This window comes from Dermochelys coriacea, chromosome 4 (assembly GCF_009764565.3).
Source record: "Dermochelys coriacea isolate rDerCor1 chromosome 4, rDerCor1.pri.v4, whole genome shotgun sequence".
Lineage (NCBI taxonomy): Eukaryota > Metazoa > Chordata > Testudines > Dermochelyidae > Dermochelys > Dermochelys coriacea.
Genome location: NC_050071.1, coordinates 67,853,663 through 67,876,478, shown reverse-complemented (window position 1 = coordinate 67,876,478; position 22,816 = coordinate 67,853,663). Strand labels below are relative to the sequence as shown.

At 41.0% G+C, this 22,816-nt stretch overlaps 1 protein-coding gene across 2 annotated transcripts in view; it reads right to left on the bottom strand.

The window, feature by feature from the left end:
• TMA16 (translation machinery associated 16 homolog) overlaps window positions 1-22,506 on the bottom strand; it is a 54,319-nt gene extending 31,813 nt beyond the window's left edge. The window contains exons 1-5 of one of the 2 annotated variants that reach the window (XR_005292492.2): window positions 22,163-22,323; window positions 17,174-17,286; window positions 8,459-8,496; window positions 7,198-7,282; window positions 2,724-2,872 (exon numbers count right to left, since the gene is read on the bottom strand). Coding sequence is in view for 1 of the 2 variants with exons in the window: in XM_038398901.2 (XP_038254829.1) it covers window positions 2,724-2,872; window positions 7,198-7,282; window positions 8,459-8,496; window positions 17,174-17,286; window positions 22,163-22,165 (388 nt within the window). In the remaining variant the exon portion in view is untranslated. Of the gene's footprint in view, window positions 1-2,723; window positions 2,873-7,197; window positions 7,283-8,458; window positions 8,497-17,173; window positions 17,287-22,162 lie in introns of both variants that reach the window. The other variant, XM_038398901.2, reaches the window with a different exon arrangement.
• Between the last annotated feature and the right edge of the window lie 310 nt (window positions 22,507-22,816).

The window sequence follows — 22,816 nt, the reverse complement described above, 5'->3', positions numbered from 1 at the left end:
ATGAAAACACCTTGTTTCTTTATTTTTTACAGTTTGTTTACCTTGTGCATTTGATAGAGTTGTTTGCTAGCCTATTTCACTGATTTTTCTGTTTGCCTGGAATTTTCACACACAACAGGAGAGAAAAAAATTTTAAAAATAAGAAAAACTTTTTTAAAACCACAGAAATTGGAAGGAGGACTTTGTATTGGTGAACAACAATTTGAAAACAAGAACAGATTTTTAAAAAAGTCATATAGATTGCTTCCCTATTTCTGCCCTAGAAGAAATGCAAAAGAGGAAGTGAGGAGAAAGAACACTGGATTCTTACTGTGCACTAAGTCAATAGCAAACAATTCAGGGGTTCCTGGCATTAAGCTATCTCATGCAGGATATGAGAAGCTCTGAAGGATTAAGTACAGCTGACAAATATTCCGAAAACGTTTCATTACTCCCCTTCCCCCACCCCACGACCATAGGAAACGCTCATTTCAAAGAAGCTAATTGGCCAAGATTTTACATTCCAAGCAGGAAACAAATGTTGATTTTCCATTCTGTTAATGAACTTTCATATCACTAGGAAAGTAGCATTGACTTTGAACACTACTACTTCTAGACATTAAAGTTAAACTGGTTATTTGACTCCAAAAAGGCTATTTTTAAAAAGTAATGTGTCAGGTCATTAAATTTGGTATTACTTTTACCACATCCTCATCAACACAGCCTGGATCTCAGTCTCCACAATTCTTTTCCCCGTCCCAATTAGCCTTGCCCCACTTGATTCCTGCTCTTGCCCACCAGCCTAGTTCCATGCACATGATTTTCAGTCATTTCAGGCCCTCTCTCAAGCATAGCTGGCATTTGCATACGACCTTTAAAGAGAATACACTGGACCCTCGCTAGAACGCAGGATTTGGGATACATGTGCAGTACCGTGTTAACGCGGGGACTGCATTAAAATGAATTGCAATTAAAAGTAATTAAATTTGGGATCCATGGCCGCGACCGCGTTATATGTAAATTTGCGCTATACAGACGCACGTTCTAGCGGGGGTCCGGTGTATTTCTAAAGGGATGCTATCACTTGGGCTCAAAAATTTCCATTCTTTAGTGTTAATCCCATGCAGCATCCCTGACCGATACCTTTCATTGGTAATAATCATGCTGAGGGTCTCAAGACACACACAGCTCTCCTCCGAGCTCTTTTTAAGGCATCGTGAGACACTGTGTTGACAAAGGGGCAACTGCTATTTTTTCCCTGGAGAAATTTAAAAATAAAGACCAGTAATCATGTCTGACAGTCTGACTTTATCTGTATTTGTGATAGCAGCCAGTGAAAACCCTGAAACATCAGACTAGAAGTTAAGATGTTGTTCTGAGCTAACCGTCTATTGGACTATTATTATTTTTGTTATAAATTACAGCATTATTGTATTCTAAATGTTAGAGTTTTGTTTCAGGGGACTTTGGTTGTTAAAGATTAGGGCATTTTTATAAACATACACTCTCAACCCTATTCCAAACATCCATGGGGTCAAAGATTCATCACCAGCTATACATTTGAAGGGGTTCTTCTGCGTATGTGTATCCTCAGCCTGATCAGAGTTTCTGTCTGTTGGGGCTGCACAAAGTTTTAGGTGGGGCCAGGGTGGAGCAAGAGACCTGTCAAAATGAAGCACCATTCCTTGATGAGCCCCTACATTTTAATGAAGAAATCCAGGAAAACTCAAGAAATTTAATCAAGTCTGGAGCTGTATTAATGCCCTTTGGCTCCACTGCATCTACTGCAGCTGTGCTCCACCGCAAATAAGGAGAAAGTGTAAATCCTGGTGCAGGCAGGTCCAATTGATGCAGGACTATTCCCACCTCCTTAGATCAAGGGTTCTTTTTTTCCTCTAAAGATCCCCGTGATTCATGGAGTGGGAAGCCTTGGGCCCTCTAAGTTTAGTAGGCTCCAAAGTCCTCCCTCTTAAGTAGGGAACATACAGTAAGCTTATGCAACGTGAACCTTGTAGAATTTTCCCACTGGCCCATTCCTGTGAGAGGGAACAATACATGGGGTCCTCAGTGATGTTAAGTTTCTATGATGTTTCATGGTACAAAGGTTTCATGGCATGAGTTTGGGAAGGTCACGAGTCATGAGTAATGAAGCCATGAGCAAGTAATGCTGGTCATTTCAAATAAGAGCTAATAAAACCTTTATACTAATAAACATCACCACATGTATGTCTCTAAACACGTAATTATGCACTCTTTTAAAGGGGCAACCTTTTGTTCAGGCTAAAAAAACCCCTACCTTTTTTTAAAAGAAACTGCACAGACAGGTACAGGATGCAATTCATGCTGTTTTGGGGTGACTACATTAATATGCTTTAAAAACAGAAGTCCGACTTCATAGGAATATCACCCTCCTGTCAACTTTAGTAATCAAAATCTACATACACATATGCCTTAAAGCAACATAAAACATAAAGCAAAATCATTGCTCAAAGGCAATCACTGCATTCAAGGAAGTAAAATGAATTTCTAACTAGATCTTTCCGTTTGTTTTTACATCCACCTTAAAAGAACCTGTAAATCAAGAGAAGTAAAGGAAGATTTATTTCTCTAAAACAAGAAACCAAAGTATCACCTAAAGCTTTCCCTTAGGATTCAGGCCTTCTGAACGGAGGGGGGGGAGGGAGGGAATGAGGAGTTGCAGCTATTGCAGTTTGCACAACAAAGAAACAATACAGCAGCCATACCTATCCCATATCCTTCATAGAGTTGTCTTTCATGCTCTATGGTCTGTTTGATGATTATCTCCCGGGAACTGTGCTGCCTTCCCTGTCTGCCTTTAATGCTGTTATGTAACTCAATCTGCTCCAGCTCATCACTGAATCGATGTAAATATCTGAAAGACAACAACTTTAAGCTATGAGATGTCTTGTAATATTTTATTAAAACTATACTGGTTTGGTCATTTGACAGGGAAATATTTCTTTGCCATCTGCACCACATCTAAAATATGCCACCGATGCAAATCTTGAATTTCGTGTGAAAAACTGTAATATTCTTCCAAAAGAGAAATTCTGTTTAGGCTGTGACCTCTAGACTCTTACCCCTCAGACTTAGAGTATATAGCATGTCACCTATTGTAGCCAAGAATCTCTGAGAGAAGGAAGACTAGCGCTGTACTGGGAGAACTTCCAAATGACTACAGGATAATGATGAGAGAGCAGATTTTGCTCCTACCTGTTTGTTATTATAGGCAGAATTACCTATTCCACCTATAGCAAAGGTCCAAGGCCAAAATGCCCCGTGATTTAGTCTGACCTCCTGCATAACACAGGGCATAGAACTTGCCCAAAATAATTCCTAGAGCATATCTTTTGAAAGAATATGCAATCAATTTAAAATGTGTCAGTGATGGAGAATCTTGGTAAATTGTTCCAATGGTTAATTACTCTCACCATTACAAATTCATGCCTTATTTCCAGTCTGATTTTTGCCTATGTTCAATTTCCAGTCATTGAATCACGTTATACTTTTTTTATTGATTAAAGAACCGATTAAATATTTGTTCCCTATGTAGATACTTACAAATTATATTCAAGTCACCCCTTAACTTTTCATAGAATATCAGAGTTGGAAGGGACCTCAGGAGATCATCTAGTCCAACCCCCTGCTCAAAGCAGGCACAATCCCCAATTTTTTTTCCCCAGATCTCTAAATGGCCCCCTCAAGGATTGAGCTCACAACCCTGGGTTTAGCCGGCCAATGCTCAAACCACTTAGCTATCCCTCTTTTGTTAAACTACACAGATTGAGCTCTTTGAGTCTATCACTATAAGGCATGTTTTCTAAATCCTTTTATTTTTCTCGTGGCTCTTTGCTGAACCCTCTCCAATTTATCAACATCACTGAATTGGGGACACCAGAACTGGACACAGTATTGCAGCAGCAGTTGCACCAGTGGCAAAACAACTTCTACCTCTACTTGAGAATCCTTTGTTATTCATCCCAGAATTACATTAGCACTTTTAGCCACCGCCTCACACATGTTCAGCTGATTATCCTGGGAAGCAGTGACTTTGAAAAAGATTTGTGGGCTGTAGTGGATAGAGTCCCCATCCTTTAAGTGTGGCCTACATTCTTTGTTCCTAGATGTATGCATTTAGCCATACTAAAAACACAGTGTTTGCTTCTACCCACGTCACCATGAGATCTAGATCGTTCTGAGTTAGTGACCTGTCCTCTTCATTATTTATCACACCCCCAATTTTTGTGTCATCCGCAAATTTCATCAGTGATTTTATATTTTCTTCCAGGTCACTGATAAAAATATTAAATAACATAGGGTCAAGAATTGGTCCCTGCAGGACCCCACTAGAAATACACTCACTTGATGATGATTGCCCATTTATAGTTACATTTTGAAACCCATCAGTTAGCCAGTTTTAAATCCATTTAGTTAACACCATGTTCGTTTTATATTGTTCTAGTTTTTTTAGCCAAAATGGCATGTGGTACCAGGTCAAATGCCTTAGAGAAATCTAAGTATATTATGTCAACCCTATTACTTTTATCAACCAAACTTGTATCCTCAAAAAAAATTACAAAAATCTAATTAGTTTGACAGGATCTATTTTCTATAAACCCATATTGATTTCCTTTAATTATATTACACTCCTTTAATTCTTTATTAGTTGAGTTCTGTATCAGCCACTCCATTGTCTTGCCAAGGATCGATGTCAGGCTGACAGGCCAATAATTAGCCGGGTCATGCTGTTTACCCTTTCTAAATATTGGCACAACATTAGCTTTCTTCCAGTCTTCTGGAACTTCCTCATTGCTCTAAGACTTGCTGAAAATCAACATTAATGGTCCAGCAATCTTCTCAGCCACCTCTTCTAAAAAATCTTGGAAGCAAGTTATTTGGACATGCTAATTTAAAAATGTCTGACTTTAGGAGCTTCTGTTTAACATCCTCCAGAGATATTAGTGGAATTAAAAGAGCATTATCACCAGCATTTGATCAGACTATATCATCTGCTTTTTTCTCCAACTACAGAACAGATATTTATTGAACACTTCTGCCTATTCTGCATTATTATTCATAATTCTACCGTTTCAATCTAGTAATGGACCAATACCATTGTCAGAATTTTTTGTTCCCAATATATTTAAAAAACTCCCTAGAAGATTTCTCCTTGTGTCCTTTTGCTTCCCTCATCAATTTTCTATAATTCCTAACTTCTGGTTTATATTCATTACTATAAAAACTTTCCCTTTTTCCATTTGTTATATTTATTATTTATAGCTGCTTTCAATTCCCCTCTAAGCCAGATTGGAAGAAGTACAGCCTTCTTCCTTGATTGCCCGACACTTCCCATTATAAGACCCTGTTTTCAGTTGCTTATAACTTTGCCAAACTTCAATCACTTGAGCAGAAATTTCTCAGGTCAGGTGTCTGCCTCAGGCAGAACTTTTTTGAATGTTTCAACTAAAATGGTTTTGCCACTTCAAAGAATGAGATTAGAGAAAAGTGTTATTTTGCCTACGTTAAACATTTGTACTATAATTTCTCTGAGAAGCTCTAGTGCCTCCACGCTTTGAACTTGAAATTTGGTGGTGGTAGAGGGGTTGCCCTATTTTTGCCATTCATGTGAAACAAACAGCCAAATCTGTCTAAGATACGAGCCTATGGACAGTGCCACCCAGAGGATTCAGGGGGCCTGGGGCAAAGCAATTTCGGGGGCCCCTTCCATAAAAAAAAAGTTAGTTTTGCCGCCCCGAGCAGCAAAGAAAAAAAAAACAAGTCATGCCGCCGAAGAAAGAAGAGGACAGCAGGACCAGCTGCCGAATTGTCATAGAAGACTGAAGCGGAGCAACTGAACTGCCTCCGAAGTGCCACTGACGAGGAAGAGAGGGACTGAAAGACCAGCCGCCGAAATGCCACCCCTGCTCTGTCTGCGGGGCTCGGGGCAAATTGCCCCACTTGTCCCATCCCCCGCTGGGGCGGCCTTGCCTATGAGAAAAATCCACTGTTTTTTGACATTAAGTAAAGACTTGTTAAGAGTTTGGAAGCTAAATTCTCCAAAGATTCTGTCAGTACTCCAGCATGCTCGAGCCAGGGCTGTACTTAAAGACTATCATAATGGTTATACACAAGGGAACCAAATTAAAGTTGCACAAGCAATCATAATTCTAGCATTTCCTAATTTCCGAGTGCTTGACTTCACAACCACAATGTTGTTGTTTTAATGTAGTGTTTTCAATGTGAATAAGTTTAAAAAAACAAAACAAAACAAAAAAAAAACAGTGTAACCTGTCCAAGTAACTGCTCTCAACCCAGAAAAAAATAAAATCATACATGGCCTGCTATAAGTGGTCTTTCACTAAAATGTCAAACTAAAGTACTCTGGATACATTGAGGATATTTTAAAGTCTCATGCCATCATTATACTGTGAAGACTTTAAAACATAAGATGGCAATAGATCCTATAACATATACCAGTGGTGGATCTGCCCCAGAGTAGCACTGGAGATACTACTCAATAATGCAGGTTTCATTGAACTGCATATGAAATATGCCATAAATACTGAGGGTAAAAGGAATTTACCATCATGAGATAGGCATAACCTAGCAAGAGATGTAGCTGACAAATTGGCAATGGGGGTAGCCTTTGGTACATGTAGTCTTAGTATATATATGTATGTATAGTAATGATATAGTCCCCATACAGGCCCCCACTTTTGAAACAGCTCTGGCATTGCTCAGCTGGCCTTCCTAAAACAGAATGTGACAAAGCTAAGAAGTGAGGCTAAGTGAAGTAGAACCTGTAGATTGCACTTTCACCAAGAAATGCGACTAACACTTCGTGCACTGGGGACATAAACATTTAGATTGCTGATCATGCAGTAACTGGAAAAGATATAGGTATATCCATTTTAATTTGAGTTTGCCTTCACTACAATGCAGAGATATAATATTTGAGTGGGTAAATCTCTCTGGTTATACTCTGACCTCATCCAGTAGTTCCAGATTAATTATGATCTACTTATGCTAATGCATAAAATATCTTCACTATTAATAAATCAATGAGATTTCTAATAATAAATATGAAAGGGAAATATTCAGTATATTAAAGATTCATCTTAATTTTACCAGTCAGTAAGTCAATCTTATTTCCATCAAAAAAAAAGCCTTTTATATTATTGTATTCCCCATTCTTACTTTTCAATTAGTTCACAGGCTTCTTTCTTTGTGTAGTCTGCTTTGCTGGGATCAAGGTGACTTTGAAACCATTGCAATTTTTCTCCTAGGAACAAAGCGCGTGTTAATTATTATAGTAGCACTAGCATAGAAGAAAGCCTGTCAATGTTCCTGCAATAAATCCCATTTTTCAGGGGTTTAAAATTCAGTCATAAAAATTTGCCTCACTATGCTACAAGCACACGGTCTCAGTCTAGATAGGAAATTAAAACAAAGACTAGGTTTCATCCAGTTATTTTTAATTTGGAGGAGAAGGTAAAAGTTGTTTACATGTTTTCCATCCTCCTTTACTAAAAGGATAAATAAATACATACATACATAAATTGTTTTAAAGTACTGGAAATCAGGAAGAAAATGTTCAATTTATTTTTCTTAAAACACAACTCAATTTTTCAGCAAGCAATATACACAGTATATTTTTTTCAGATAGTAAAGTGCAGAGAAATTAGATGATCTTAAAAATTGTTAAAAAACTTTCTGTAAGTACTGATTGTGAAATGTTTAAAAATATCAAGAGTCACTTTCAGATCATGTTATATTAAGACATGATGGGGGGGGGGAAGAATCACCATACTGGATCAATATCAAGATAATCAAATTTGTAATGGAGAAACTGTCAAAATTAACAACTTAGAGTTGCAGTATGAGAAACCGTCCTGAGGCCTTTTCATTCCCTGATCAACAGATCTGCATAATTTAAGAGTAAAGTAAATTAACAAGGTAAAACATCAAACTCTTTAAAACACTGTATCAAATTGTGGTCTGAAATTTACCAGCCTTCCAAGTTGCTGCCTGGCAACTCTGCCAGTTCACAAACATCTACATGAGTTGATTCAAGTATAAACTTCGGAGAAGGCTACATCTAATCATATGGATTGACAAGGCTTGGTGGTATTCATGAAATAGAGGTTTGTTCTGTACTATGCCAAGTTGCCTATTGCTACAGTCAGCCACGTGATGAAGTCCACGTGTGTTGCAAAGAAGTGAAGTCAAGAGATCCCATACTCCTCTTAGCTCTGATTTAATTTGCAGTTGCCAGGTTGAAGTGAGAACATCCATGATATTCTTACAATTATACAGTTTATTAATAGATTATAAAGACCGTCCTGACCCCAAACAGAGAACAACTGGATAGAATTCCTTTTCCCACAAAAGTCTGTAAGACCTAAGTTATAGGACAAACCTTAATTTTGATTTCAACCAAATAGCTTATGATACTCACCTACAATACTCAGACGCAAGGCTTTTTCATTCTTCAACCTAAAAGACAGAAAGTGCACATACCAGTCAACTATTTCCCCAGAGAAAAATCAATGGAAAAGCTGGGTGAAAACATGTTGTAGCATAATTCCACTTCTAAAACTTGCCAATGTCACAACTTCCGATTTCCCTTTTTGTGTGAGAGCTCCAGGGCAACCAGTTAATTCAGATTTTAGTAAACTATTTCCAACTTTTCACTACTACGTTGTTTAAAGAAACGGTGGAAGGGAGGTGAAGGCAGAGAGTAAAAAGACCTCTTGATATTTATTGGACTCTACAATATAAACATTTTATTGCAACAAGTAGATATAAATAAGTGTTTTGATATCTTCACAAAGCCAGCCAATGGCTTTTATGCTAAGATTTTCTTCATCTGTTCCCAAAAAGTTCTTCTCTTTCTCACTCTCTTTGAATTATGGGTTATAAACTGAAACCTCATCAATGCTGAAGGATGCATACATAACCTGTTGTTCAGTATTTCTTACATGCCCCACTCTAGTGGCTGGTTTACAAAAGATTCAAGTCACCTAGAGCTACTACCTGAAGGAGCTGCTCAAGTACAGTAGTAGAGATTCATGATTTTACCCCTGGAGAGCTCAGTTCAATCCCCAGAAATGACCCACATTAATCCTAATTTTGTTTCCAGCAAATCAGGGTAAAATATACAGAAGTGTTCTAATTATTTGTTACTTCGGCACAGAAAAAAAACATTATAATAATGGCAGATTAACACCGCAATGTTAAAGCTTTGTTAGCTCTTTTAAAAACAGTATTACTCCGTGTGATGGAGATTCTCTAAAAGTTATACACGGGAGAAAGAGTCTGATTAAAGTATACAAAATAAAGGAGCAGATCCTCAGCTGGTATAAACGTATAGTGACACTGACTTCAGTGATGCAAATGACAACTAACACGAGCTCAGGATCTGCCCCAAAATGTCTAGGGCATCCTTTACCTGGGATGGACACTCTTTTTGTGTAGTCGAGTAAATTAGTTTAGCAGGGAGTAGGAGAAGTTGAAGTTATTTTTATTTCTTTAAACATATTCACAAGTAAGAGCGATTTTATAAATGCTAGCTAAAAGATGAAAATGCTTAAAGAAAAATGAATTCATCTGAGTGTAGGATTTGCAGGATGAGCAGACTTTAAATTAGACAAATCTGGAATGTGATGAGCACAGAAAATGTAAAGGATAGGGAAAGGAAGGATTTAATATTAAAACAAATTAAAATGCGAGTTGTACCTAATGTTTGAAATAGAGACTGCTGGGAAATAGGATAGGATAGGAATAGGAAAAGAGGGAAGGAGTCCAGTGCACAGAATTGGAAGCACATGGTGAGAAGCATATGGGGCAGGATTTTGAAAGAGGAGAGCACAGAAAAAGCAAACTCATTCCATATGTAGGTAACAGCATGAAAAAAAAGACACCAATGAAAGGAGAGGACAAAGGAAATAGCATGGGCAGATGATACAGTTTTTACAAAATAAAATTGTGTGCTTCAAATATTTTTAATATAATATTGTCAGCCCATTAATTTACATATTAGTTATAACAGAAGCTTTGCATTTTTATTTAGTCATCTTCAGTGTTTGCCATACCTTACATGACAACACATACAGACAATAGTGCATGTCTACAAAGTATGGCCAAGGAGAAAATTGGGACATCGGACAGACAAGCAGCCTAACTAAAAGCATAAGCTATATAGTTTTACCCTGCCTGTAAATGCTGCATATGAGGTACACGTTAGTTTGTAGTAGGTTACTATCCAAAAACCACTAAAAATTGTTGTTGTTTCTTTTTTTCAGGGGTGGGCGGGTGAGTGCTTAAATGCACACAGGCAATATTTATGCGTGTGCATTTATAGAAACACTTCACATTAACAGATTTTCATGAAAAAAGTTAGCATAGAACACGTTATTCACATGATTGGCACTGTACTCTGCAAGAGGAGATTGGAGTGGGTGGAGGTTAAAGCCATGTAGATCCCAAATGAGAAAATATTAAGCTCCTGAAAGGAAATCACTGTCATTCTGTGAAATCACTAACGGGGGAGGGATGAGGGGACTCTTAGAAATTAAAATAGTATGTTCTGGTCAAGAGCTTAACACAAGGAATTCTTCCAGTGAATATTAGGGCTTGCGGAAGTTGTTGCAGTGACAACAAAGGAGCTTTTATCCACAAAACTAGCAGCTTTCTCAAACTGGTCCATCATTCTGGATGCAGGATTGAGCCATGAGGAACTTCACAAGTGAGAGCTTGTGGGAATGAGAAACAGTTGCCCATCACAACAGGCTGCTGTCTGATAAAAATGCACACAAGTTAGCCACTCCAACAGTCCCCTCCTCGTGTCTTAAGGTATGTCTACACTGCCGTTAAACACCTGCAGCTACATGTGTCAGCTGACTTGGGTTCACAGGGCTTGGGCTATCTGGGGTTGTTTAACTGCAGTGTAGACATTCGGGCTCGGGTTGCAGCCTGGGCTTTGGGACCCTGCAAGGGGGAGGGGGAGATTGAAAAGCGGCGGTAAAGGTGATAGGTTTCAGAGTAGCAGCCGTGTTAGTCTGTATTCGCAAAAAGAAAAGGAGTACTTGTGGCACCTTAGAGACTAACAAATTTATTTGAGCATAAGCTTTCGTGAGCTACAGCTCACTTCATCGGATGCATTTGATGGCTTTTTTTGTTTGCAATATGGGTATCTACCCAATATTATTATTTTGTACTATTGTCATACCTATGAGCCCGAGAGATGGACCAGGACCCCATTGTGCTAAGCGCTGTAGAAACTCAGAACAAAAAGACCGACAGCATATGGTGGACGGCTAAGAGATGAAACTGAGATTCTACTCTGAAAATTGAGACTAAACTTTGGTTCTACTCTGCAAGTTCTATGTTTGTGTCTCAGATTCCATGTCAAGAGGTTTTTTCTCTCTCCTAAATTCCATCCCTGGCTCCAAAGGTCAAGCTGGGTTCTTTGATCCTACCTTAAAAATGACAGTCGATGGATAATTTTTCCTTCGCTTCCTGTTTCAGGCTGTTAAACAGCTGCTGTTCCCCCCCTCTACCCATGCCCATTTTTCATTAGTTGATTCAGCAACTACATTTGCAAAGCTCTGGGCTGGGGCAAGGGATAAGGGCTATGGGGTGCAGGAAGGGGCTTCGGATTTGGGGGGGCTCAGAGCTGAGGCTGGGGATTGGAGGGCGGGCTTACCTCAAGTGGCTCCCGGTCAGCGGGGGTGCTAAAGCAGGCTTCCTGCCTGTCCGGGCACCGCGGACCGAGCTGCACCCTGGAAGCAGCCAGCAGCAGGTCCGGCTCCGAGGCAGAGGTGCACAAGCAACTCCGCGCGGCTCTCGACTGCAGGCACCACCGCCCCCAGCTCCAGTTAGCCAGTTCCGGGCCAATGGCAGTGCAGAGCCGGTGCTTGGGGCAGGGGCAGCATGAGGAGCCTCAGTCAGTCACCACCACCACCACCCTCCCGCCTAGGAGCTGGACCTGATGCTGGCCGCTTCAGGGCACAGTGCAGTGTCAGAACAGGTAGGGACTAGCTTGCCTTAGCTGGCCAGCTCCATCGACAGGACTTTTAATGGCCCGGTCAGCAATGCTGACCAGAGCTGCCGCAACCCAGTGCTGGGTCACAACCCGCAGTTTGAAAACCACTGACCTAGGGCCACAGGGAGGGCAGTTCAGGGGGCTGGGGAATGGGGCGGGAGTGCAGAGGGCTGGGTTGCAGCCAGTGCATGGGGGACAGATTCTAGGTGGGAAGGACTGGTGGCAATCCCTGAATGGGGGGTAGAGACCAAGGTACAGTCCCGGGATGAATGGGTTGAGTGCTGGGGGACTGGGTGCTGAAGGCAGTTGCTGGGAGGTAGTCCCTAGGTGGGGGAATGAGTGCATGGGGGGCCATCCCTGGGTGGGGGACTAGATTCTGGAGGTGGTAGTCCCTGGGGAAGAGGAGGGCCAGTTCTGCCCTGGACAGGGCACCGTGTCTCTGCAGGGCAGGCACGTTCCCAGCCCAGTTTTGAGGGGGAGAGTCTTGATGCTGGGGGGATAGTCCCAACGGATTGGGTGATAGAGGAGCATTCTCTGGTGGGGGCAGAGGGGGCAGTCTGGGAAGGGGTGGGGGACAGTCCCTGGATGAAGGGTATGGGTGCATGAGGAGCAGTCCCTGTCTTGGGAGGCACTCCACACCAGGCAGGGCTCCCGAGCTTTGCAGGCAGGCTCCGGGTGCTCAGCCCAGCTGTGCCGCCAGCAGCAGTTTAGAATCGAAGGTGGCAATACACCATGCCATGACACCCAAATTAATTAATTTTAAGAGTTAATGTTTTCACTTATTTTGTTCATTTAAAATGCTCTTGGTAGACATTTGCCAGTGTTGAAATGAAAGGTACTATATCAGGTTGAATCGTATTGCTAAATACTAAGCTTTTTTTTTGGTAGATTGTGTGTTACATGGGCCACATCCACACACTGAGAGCTGCATATGCAGCCCACAATGGTAAATAGTTTGAGAACCGCATGTGGCTCATGAGACACAATTTGGTCACCCCTGCTCTACATATATTACATATACATATATGTATACATACATATATTACAGTCTAAAATTAGGTCAGTCTATTGCTACATCTTCCTCTGCTAGTTGTAGGTGATGTTCCTGTACTTGGAGGGCTACAATGACCTCTCATTATTGCAATATTAAAGGTGTCAGGCAGATAAATTACTGGTTTACAGAAGCTGGCTTGTCTCCTGCATTCTGACACATGTGGCAGTGTTTCCTATATCAGGTGCAGCACAGATATGCACATGCAACCTTTAATAGGTGCCTAAGCCTTTGTTGACAGGATAAAGGTTTACTGGTAATACTATACAACCCTCCCTATTTATTCCCAATATAAAAGTGCCTTTTCTTGGTTTAGTTTAAACCTGTTCCCAAACAACAACAGCTAAACTGAAAGAAGGAGCACACCTTCCAAATCAAAGTGTCTATACCAGATTATACTGGTATAATCATATCAGTTTAAATTCACACCTTAATTTATACCAGGATAATTTTCCTCTGTAGACAAGCCTCAGACTGGGCAAAGTAGGTCTAAGATCATAATGCAGTCTCAATCTGATACTGATGGCAGTGGCAGTATTGTGCATTACTTACAGTTCACTTGCTGTCATTCTACAGCATTTTTACTTTTCTAATATTTGTTACTTTCTCCACTGCATACTTAATTGACGTTTGCAAAGCACAGTGAAATCCTTGGTTGGAAGGCATAAGAGACAAGTATAATTTTAGTTGCATCTATATACACTACCTGGGCGCCTCTATTTGAAGATTTCCATTTCCAAACCGATATTATTAGTTGGGCCTTTGGTTTTACATAAACATTAATTAAGCCCTAGAACGAAGATACTTGACAAATTTTTAAAAGCGTGGAACATATATTTTATCTATTTAAAAATGCTACGACAGCTATGAGATCCATATGTTCCAGTCTCTAGGATTTCAGCCACTTCTCATTTCACATCTGTTCTCTCTACATAGAGCTTGTACACACTACCACTTATGTCAGCATAACTTCTGTCACTCAGAAGGGTGTGAATAAGCCACACGCACACCCCAGCCTCCGAGCAATGTAAGTTACACTGACCTAAGTGACAGCGTGGATAGTGCGATGTCAGTGGGAGAGCTTCTCCCGCTGACATAGCTACCACTGCTTGTGCAGGTGCAGTGATTATACCGAGAGGAGGTTTCACAGTAGCAGCCGTGTTAGTCTGTATTCGCAAAAAGAAAAGGAGTACTTGTGGCACCTTAGAGACTAACAAATTTATTAGAGCATAAGCTTTCGTGAGCTACAGCTCACTTCATCGGATGCACTGAGAGGAGAGCTCTCTCCCAACGGCATAGAGCGCCCTCACCAGATGCACTGCAGCTGTGCTGATGTAGTGCTTCTAGTGTAGACTAGCCAATTCTGTATGCAGGTTATGGCACTTACTGCTACGGGGGAAAAACGAGAAGTACAAGGCTGAGGAGAGCTGACTGACATGAGCAAGAAAGGAAGAAGCAGACACAATAAGGAAACACAGGCAGAAGACAGCAGCACAAATTCAGGAGATTCAGTTAAATAAACCGCAATAAGCTATTTTTAAAAAGTGGTATTTTATTGCAGTGGGAGTTTCACTTAAACCTGCACAATAGAATACTAGTTTTCAAATATTTTACAATTATGTATTTCAATTGTCTTGCTCCTAAATTAGTTTTTAAAAACCCTTAACCTACACCTATACCCATTAATTCAAATCATGGTTAGAACACCATAATTCTTAAACACAAATATTGGAAAATGAGGAAATTCATAGTCAGAATTCCACAAATATCCTTAACTCAGCCATAAAACCCTACTTCTGCACGTGGTTCCACAAGAAGCGTGGTTTCCATAACACTTAAGGCTCATAATCTGGAAACAAAACCAAATTAAACACAAGGGTGGTATGTAGTCATATTCTGGTTATTGTTACTCTAGTTATTACCATCACTTACAGCCTGTGATGGGGTAGACAGGCCCCACACTGGCAAGGAGGGGACTGATGAAGGTCTGTAGTCCCAATTGGCCCTGCACCTCTATACCTGTAGCAGATGTCAGGAGAGGGGAGGGGAATTAAAAGGAGGAGGCCCAGCTCAGTTTGGGGTTGACAAGGAAAGAGAGCGGAGCTCTACTCCTCTTGGTAAGGGAAGCCTTATTTCAAGCAAGAGACAGAGAGCTTACTGCATGGATGAACCTCCAAGCAGATGGGACAACCAGCCCAGAAAGATTAATTAAAAGGACTGGTTGCATGAAGAGAAATCCTGGACAGGGTGGGGGGTGGCCCTGTCAAAGACTTAGAATCACAGAATATTAGGGTTAGAAGCAATGTTCCCTCTAATTTTTGACAGGCCATGCACGCAAAAAATTTCTTGTGTGCGATTTTTTGACAGGCCGTGTGCGCAAAAAATTTCTTCTGTGCCAATTTTTGTGCATGCGGTGTTTTTCCATTTGCAAGGGGTTTGGGATCTGTGTGCATGCACACACACGCACAGCTTAGAGGGAACAGTGGTTGGAAGAGACCTCAGGAGGTGATCTAGTCCAATCCCCTGCTCAAAGCAGGGCCAACACCAACTAAATCATCCCAGCCAAGGCTCTGTCAAACCAGGCCTTAAAAGCCTCTAAGGATGGAGATTCTACCACCTCCCTAGGTAACCCATTCCAGTACATTGGAACTTCTCAGATTACCCTGGATTTGAGTTTGTAATATTCCTTTGTTTTTTGGACTCTAATTCCCTGGAAGAGATGGAGTTAAATTGTGATCTGCCTGAAGGGAAGAGTCATGGGAAGAGGTGGACCACTGGAGGACTAGGGTGGCTGTTGGGGTGCCAGATGGGGAGAGAGCTGCCAGGAGGTGCTGGAGCAGTGAGCCCACTCTTTTTTACATTGAAGTTTAATTTTCCTGGTTGGTTACTATTGTCTCATAACCCTAATATTTAAATATAGTAGTTCGTGAAAAGCCAGATTAACTGTCCTGGTCATCTCTCACCATGCATTTAATAGATAAAACGTGCAGTAGCAGAGACTCTCCCAAAGCTGTTCTAATAATATATATTGACATTTCAAATGCCAACAAGCAGACCTCTAAAGCACTAAGCAACCCTAAAAAAAAAAGAGTTCCCAACTTGAGGTGAAGATTTGTTCCCAGAAGAGAGAGGCTGTCATGCCAGGAGATCAGATTACCATGGCACAAAGGAGCTTCAGCCGTAGGGACAATCAGAATTCTTCACCAAATGTTCTACCCTGCCTGCACTAGGCAAACTCTATCCCTCTCAGCACAGTGCCCTTCACTATCCCCACAGAAAAGGTGGTGGGGAGGGGAGAGATCCCATAAAACAGCAGGAAAAAAGATGCAAGGACCACCTCTAGAGATGAATTATTCAGGCTCTATTCTCATTCAGTCTTTCCCTCCTTTTGCAAGGCTATAAAATATGCCAGCTATCTTGGTGTTTTCTGTCATCTGGACACTTGTAGCAAGAAACAGAATTTGAACCAAACTTATTGTCAATGTCAATTTGTAGTAGATTCAGACCAGGTGAAAAGCTCCATGTCAATTACCAGCCACATGTTAATCAGACTCATTTTAAAAAGTACTTTGGTAAATAGATTGATAGTGTAAGTAAAAGTTCTGAAAATAATCTGGCAGAATTTGGCATTATGTTCAAGTTTTATGCAATGATCTTACATTGTAGTTAATCCTGCTTACTTAATCCTGTCTCTGAGCAAGGGCATTGACTAGATGATCTCTTCAGGTCCCCTTCAATCCTACATTCCTATGATTCGGTACTTTGTCTAATAAATCAGGTCGTCTAATTAAATTTTAGATTATTCCTGTGCTGAAGCTTCTATCAGCTTCCAAGCAATGCTATTCTACACACTAACAGTCTCACTATTAGGAAATAATGCCCGATATTCAGCCTAATTATCTTTGTTTTAAATTCATCTTATTAATTACTCCTAGTTTTAATCACTTACCAAAAAAGGTTCCAAATTTTGTGTTCCCCACTTGCCTGAAATTCAGACTCAAAATAATACTTTTAAAAAATACAGAATTATGCTCCCTTTCCCCCACATTGGATAACATCAGTAAAAATTAACTCACTTTTCCTTTTTTTCCTGTTTGTGTGCTTCTCTCGTAAACTGAGCAGCCTTTCTGCTGTAAGGATGGATGACTTTTTTCTCTTGCCCTCCTCCTCTGCCCTTTGGTATTTTTGGCTGAAATGAAACACAACAAGGAATAAAATGAGACACTTCTGTTCCCTTCACAAAGTGTCTCATAAGCTACTGCAACCAGAGTAAAAGACTGCTCAAAGGAAAGCCAGCAGCACCTTATCTCGAATGAATCTTTTTGAAAGAGCATGCATAAACACCTCAGAAGATCCAAAATTCATACAGTGAGTTTAGATGGGCTTGTACAAGTTATATTCATGTCACTCCTTGTGTTGCTGAGAATAATAAAATGCAGATTCCTGAATTCAGATTCCAACACAGCACATGCAATATGAAAATCAGGCATACAAACTGATGGCTGAAGCAAGCATGCAGTTATAACACACATCAACTCTAAACTAAAAAAAGATATAAAATTTGTTTCAGGCCGCTACTCTTCTACAAACAGAAAATACCTTCCTTCTTACAGAGCTCAGTGGTGAGGAAACTTTAAATTACCTCTCCTAACGAGGATGCAATTTCCAGTATACCCTAATTTAAACTTTTCCCAACTGACAGCTCCATTTAAAACCTTTCTCAGTTCTCAATTTTTTGTTGTTGGTTTTTTTGTTATGAAGTTTGCCCCAAAAAATTAATGGAAAGATTACTAAGGAGTGTGATATTGAGTAATATATAGGGAAGAAAGAAAACAAGAGTAAGCTTGGTCATAAAGTAGTGATCCTGCACTAGTGTTCACAAGTTTATTACTGTGATGATTTAAATTTGCATAGACTGCTTCCTCTAGCACTTCTTGAGAAGACACCCTGAAGCTCCACTAATTTAAAGAAGGTATTAATAGCAACTATTGTTGCTCATATGACCTCAGCCCAATTTCATGCCAAACTGGAAGCAACAGCAACATGAACAAGGCATGTATTTTTTTTTATTTTATTTTTTATTTAAAATCATGCCATAAGCAGCAAGGAATTTTTCTCTTGAATCTTACGCACACCACTGTGCCAAAATAACTTACTCCTTCTCGCCAAAGAACAAGTTATATTGTATTCTATTTGGTTACATATATACAGGGAATTTAAAAACATACTGCAATATGAACTTTGTTTTGTAACATCACAGAAAAACAAACAAATAGGAAGCTCTGTAGTTTCCATTGTTGGGGGCATCACAATGTGGATCAGGCAGAATCTGTACTAATGAACTGCTGTATATGCATTCCAAATCTAGTTTGAAGGCTTCAACACCCTCTGCTACCACAAAAGTGACATTAGCGTCAGGTGATCAACTACACACTTGCATGCTTCTGTTCTAAGTCACCCTGCTGGATAAGGGCCAAGAAGATAAAACGTAGGACAAATTAAATGTCTAAAACCAAGAGTTGACCAGAACCCATGGTGCTGAACTCATTTTTAATATCTATTTTCAAAATCTGGTTGAACAAAGAAAGTTTTTCTGGCTTTGAAATGGAATTGCAGTTTGATGGCCTTATTCTAGTCCACATCATAAAAATATGATGTAATTTGGCACAGCCTTCTACCCACAAGTCTGGAACAGAAGTTTTTCAGTTTAGGATTGGAGTTTCTAAACAGAATAGTGGTGGAAAGTCTAGAAAAACATAGATAATTGCCCTCATCAAGTCATTGCTAACAATCCTAGACTCATTTGCCCATCCAGTTCAGAAACACACTGAAATACAACTGTGAAACAACAATACACATACAAGCCAAATACTTGCTCAAAACTTGAGCCAAAAGTGTCCAAAAAGACAAATACGTTTCAGTTGCTATACCCTGATCAACAATGCAAAAAGTACAAATTTAAAACTTTCACCAAACACTTTCATATATGTTTAGCTTAACTAATTTATCGAGACAGCTCCCTGCAAATACTGCTTGAAATGGATCGATTCAGAAGCATTTAACAGTATATTTACTACCACCTGTTAGTTTTTCATTCTCCCTGTTTGGTATGCATCTTCTACAGATAGAGAAGACCTCTAGCTGCATTCCAATCTGTTATGTTCATTTAACTTTTGTTTATAGTCTCTAAAACAGAATGTATTTTCTGTCCTCTATGTTGACTTAACATAGAAAAGGAAAGAACCAATTAACTACCTGAGCATTTAACAGAACACTGATCCTATTCCAACTTCTGCAACACGTTCTAAATTGCCTTTTCTGATGACAGAACAGCTTAAAAAATTGCCTGGTTAAAGAACCTACAATTAATGTCTGGAAGAGTTTTTAAAGTACACTCTGCTGTACAACAACAGATTTTATTCACGGCTAGAATTAAAAAATACTAATTTTTTTTTTAAGTGGAGAAAGAAAAGTTTGCAAATTGGAATGTGTGTCAGTGGACACCATTAAATATGACAACGTATAATTTTATTACACTAGTTTCCCTAGTCCCTACACTTACAGTAGGAAAATCAAATACACCTGCTGAATTTGCACATGCCAAACTGCAGGTACAATTTTGGGGCAGGCTATAAGGCTATTTTGAATATTTGGCGTTGAAAGCTAAAACACCTATTTTAGAGGAATTCCCCATAAGCATATAAACAAAATAGGTCATCATCTTGACTTCAGTAAAGCTTTTGATATTGTCTCGCATGAACTTCTCATAAACAAACTAGGGAAATGCAACCTAGATGGAGCTACTATAAGGTGGGTGCAAAACTGACTGGAAACACATTCCCAGAGTGTAGTTATCAGTGGTTCAGTCATACTGTAAGGGCGTAACAAGTGGGGTCCCGCAGGGATCAGTTCTGGGTCCAGTTCTGTTCTATATCTTCATCTGTGGTTTAGATAATGGCATACAGACTACACTTACAAAGGGTGCAGACAATACCAAGCTGGGAGGGGTTGCAAGTGCTTTGGAGGATAGAATTAAAATTCAAAATATTCTGAACAAACTGGAGAAATGGTCTGAAGTCAATAGGATGAAATTCAATAAGGACAAATGCAAAAGACTCCATTTAAGGAACAACCAGTTGCACACATACAAAACGGGAATGGCTGCCTAGAAAAGAGTACTGTGAAAAAGTATCTGTGGGTCAGAGTGGACCACAAGCTAACACTGTTGCAAAAAAAAAAAAAAAAGCAGTGAACATCATTCTGGGATGTATTAACAGGAGTGTTATAAGCAAGACAAGAAGTAATTCTTCAACTCTACTCCCCGCTGATTAGGACTCAGCTGGAGTATTGTGTCCAGTTCTGGGCGCCACATTTTAGAAAATTGGAGAGAGTCCAGAGAAGAACGACAAAAATGATTAAAGACCTAGAAAACATGACCGATGAGGGAAGATTGAAAAAATAAGGTTTGTTTAGTCTGGAAAATAGAAGATTGAGAAGGGAGATGATCACAGTTTTCAAGTATGTAAAAGGTTGTTACAAGGAGAAGGAAGAAAAATTGTTTTTCTTAACCACTGAGGATAGGGCTTAAAGAAGCAATGGGTTTAAACTGCAGCAAGGGAGGTTTAGGTTGGACATCAGGAAAAACTTCCTCTCAGGGTGGTTAAGCACTGGAATAAATTGCCTAGGGAGGTTGTGGAATCTCCATCATTGGGGATTTTTAATGCAGGTTGGACAAACACCTGTAAGGGATGGTCTAGATAATACTTTGTCCTGCCTTGAGTGTAGGGGACTGGACTAGATGACTTCTCGAGGTCCCTTCCAGTCCTATGATTCTATGACTTAAACCATTTGGACTGCTTACATTAGGCATGTAGAAAAACTCAGTAGAATAGAAAATAAGACTTACACCTAAATCTTGCTCCTTTTTCTGTAATAGAAATACTGTTGCATATATATTTTTAATTGTTATTAAAGGAGTAAAGATTTTGAAAAGAATATAGTCCCAGGGTATACCAAGTTATGCTATAGATTTATTAGTTCTCTTATACTGTAGTATGTTGAGGTCAAACAATATTTTTATGAATACAGCTGAAATGAATTATCTATTACGAAATGCATGGATTGCACAGCTTTGTATATTAGACACAAACTTTACAAGTTTGTACTTTTAATAATAAATATTGTGCAGCAACAGACTCCCAATTCTATCTAAGCAACTTAGATATTTAATTTCTATTCGAAATCAATAGGGATTATACCCCCCCCCCATCTGATTTTGAAAATCTCATCTATAGTCTTTATATTGAGCTAAACAAGTCTATATTTTGGTATTTGAATACGCTAGAATTGAATCGACTGAAAAAAAAGCTGAATGTTACGATCTCCTGGTTACTTGTTATTTTAGTCTTTGTTTGTATATATATTTTCAAAATGCAGGAGACAAGGTTAAGAGCGGGTGTGCCGGGTAAGGCAGGTGGAGCGAACAGCGAGTAATGACGGCCTGTCTGTCTGGCCGCAGGGGAGCGGCGGGATCCCTTAAGTGAATTCTTTGCCGAGTTCCCAGGCTTGAATGATTTCAAAGCGCAGAGTAACTGTAAGGGAAAGTAGATTGTTGTAGGGCACCAGGTGGAGGACCCTGAAACACAGAGACAACGAACGACCTTTCCAGACACCCCAACGCCCCCGGTCCAATGTAACCTGCCAGCAGCCCCACGGCTCCCCCTGCCTCCAGCGCTGGCTTGAGCCTGCTTCAGAGGTAGGCAGAAGGGCCCGTGACGCGGGCGGCGGGGAAGGCCACCTGCCCCCGGGGAAGCTCCTCGCTCGCTCCCCGGACACGCGGCGAGGCACCGGGGTTCTGCGGCGAGCACGGGCCTGTTGGGCTTCGATGTTTGTGCCCGTGGCTCTGCACGTGCTGGTTCCCCCGCAGGGGCCAAGCCGCCACCTCGCTCAGCGACGAGCGCCACGGAGCGGGGTGTCCCCCCGGGGCGGGTGCTGGCGTCTCCCACAGACCCCCGCTGCTCACGCCTGGGGCCCGGCAGCGCGACAGGCGACACCCCCGCACTCACCATGGCGCGTCCGCCGAGCGAGCGGCGCAGGCAGGCAACGGCGACGCGTGCGGGGCACCTCAGCAAAAACCGGAAGCGGGCGTCCGGTCCGACGGGAAAAGAGCCCGGCTCGGTGCCCCGCTCCCGAGCGTCCCGTTCCGCCTGCTCTGGGTGATTCCGTCACTGGGCGCCTGGCCGTTCCGGGTGCGTCTCCCCCGCGGCTGGGGCTGGCCCCGCCCCCGCCCCCGCCCTTCCGGCGGCCCCCCAGCCGCGCGCTGCCCCGAACAGGGAAAAGGAGGGAAAAACAAGTCACAACCACGTGCGCGGGTGTGGGCCAGCTCCGGCCCGCCGAGCACCGTTTCCCTAGAAAAATCTCAAAAGGAAACGAAGATTTATGAAGGACGTTGTGGGACCCTGTTGCCACTTGACTGATCCCCCATCACGAGCAGCAGTTGATAATACAATAATAATAATAATGGTCGAAAGCAAACGTGTCCCTTAACCCTAGCAAACAGACGGAGGAAGTCAGCAGTTCTCAGTGCTTTACTCCTGAGGGCATTCTGCGCTACAAAATGGAAAATTCTGCGCACAATATTTTAAAATTCTGCAAATTTTATTTATCAAATAAATGTGGAGGCTCCAACATGCTATTGGGGCGCATAGGCCACTGGCTGC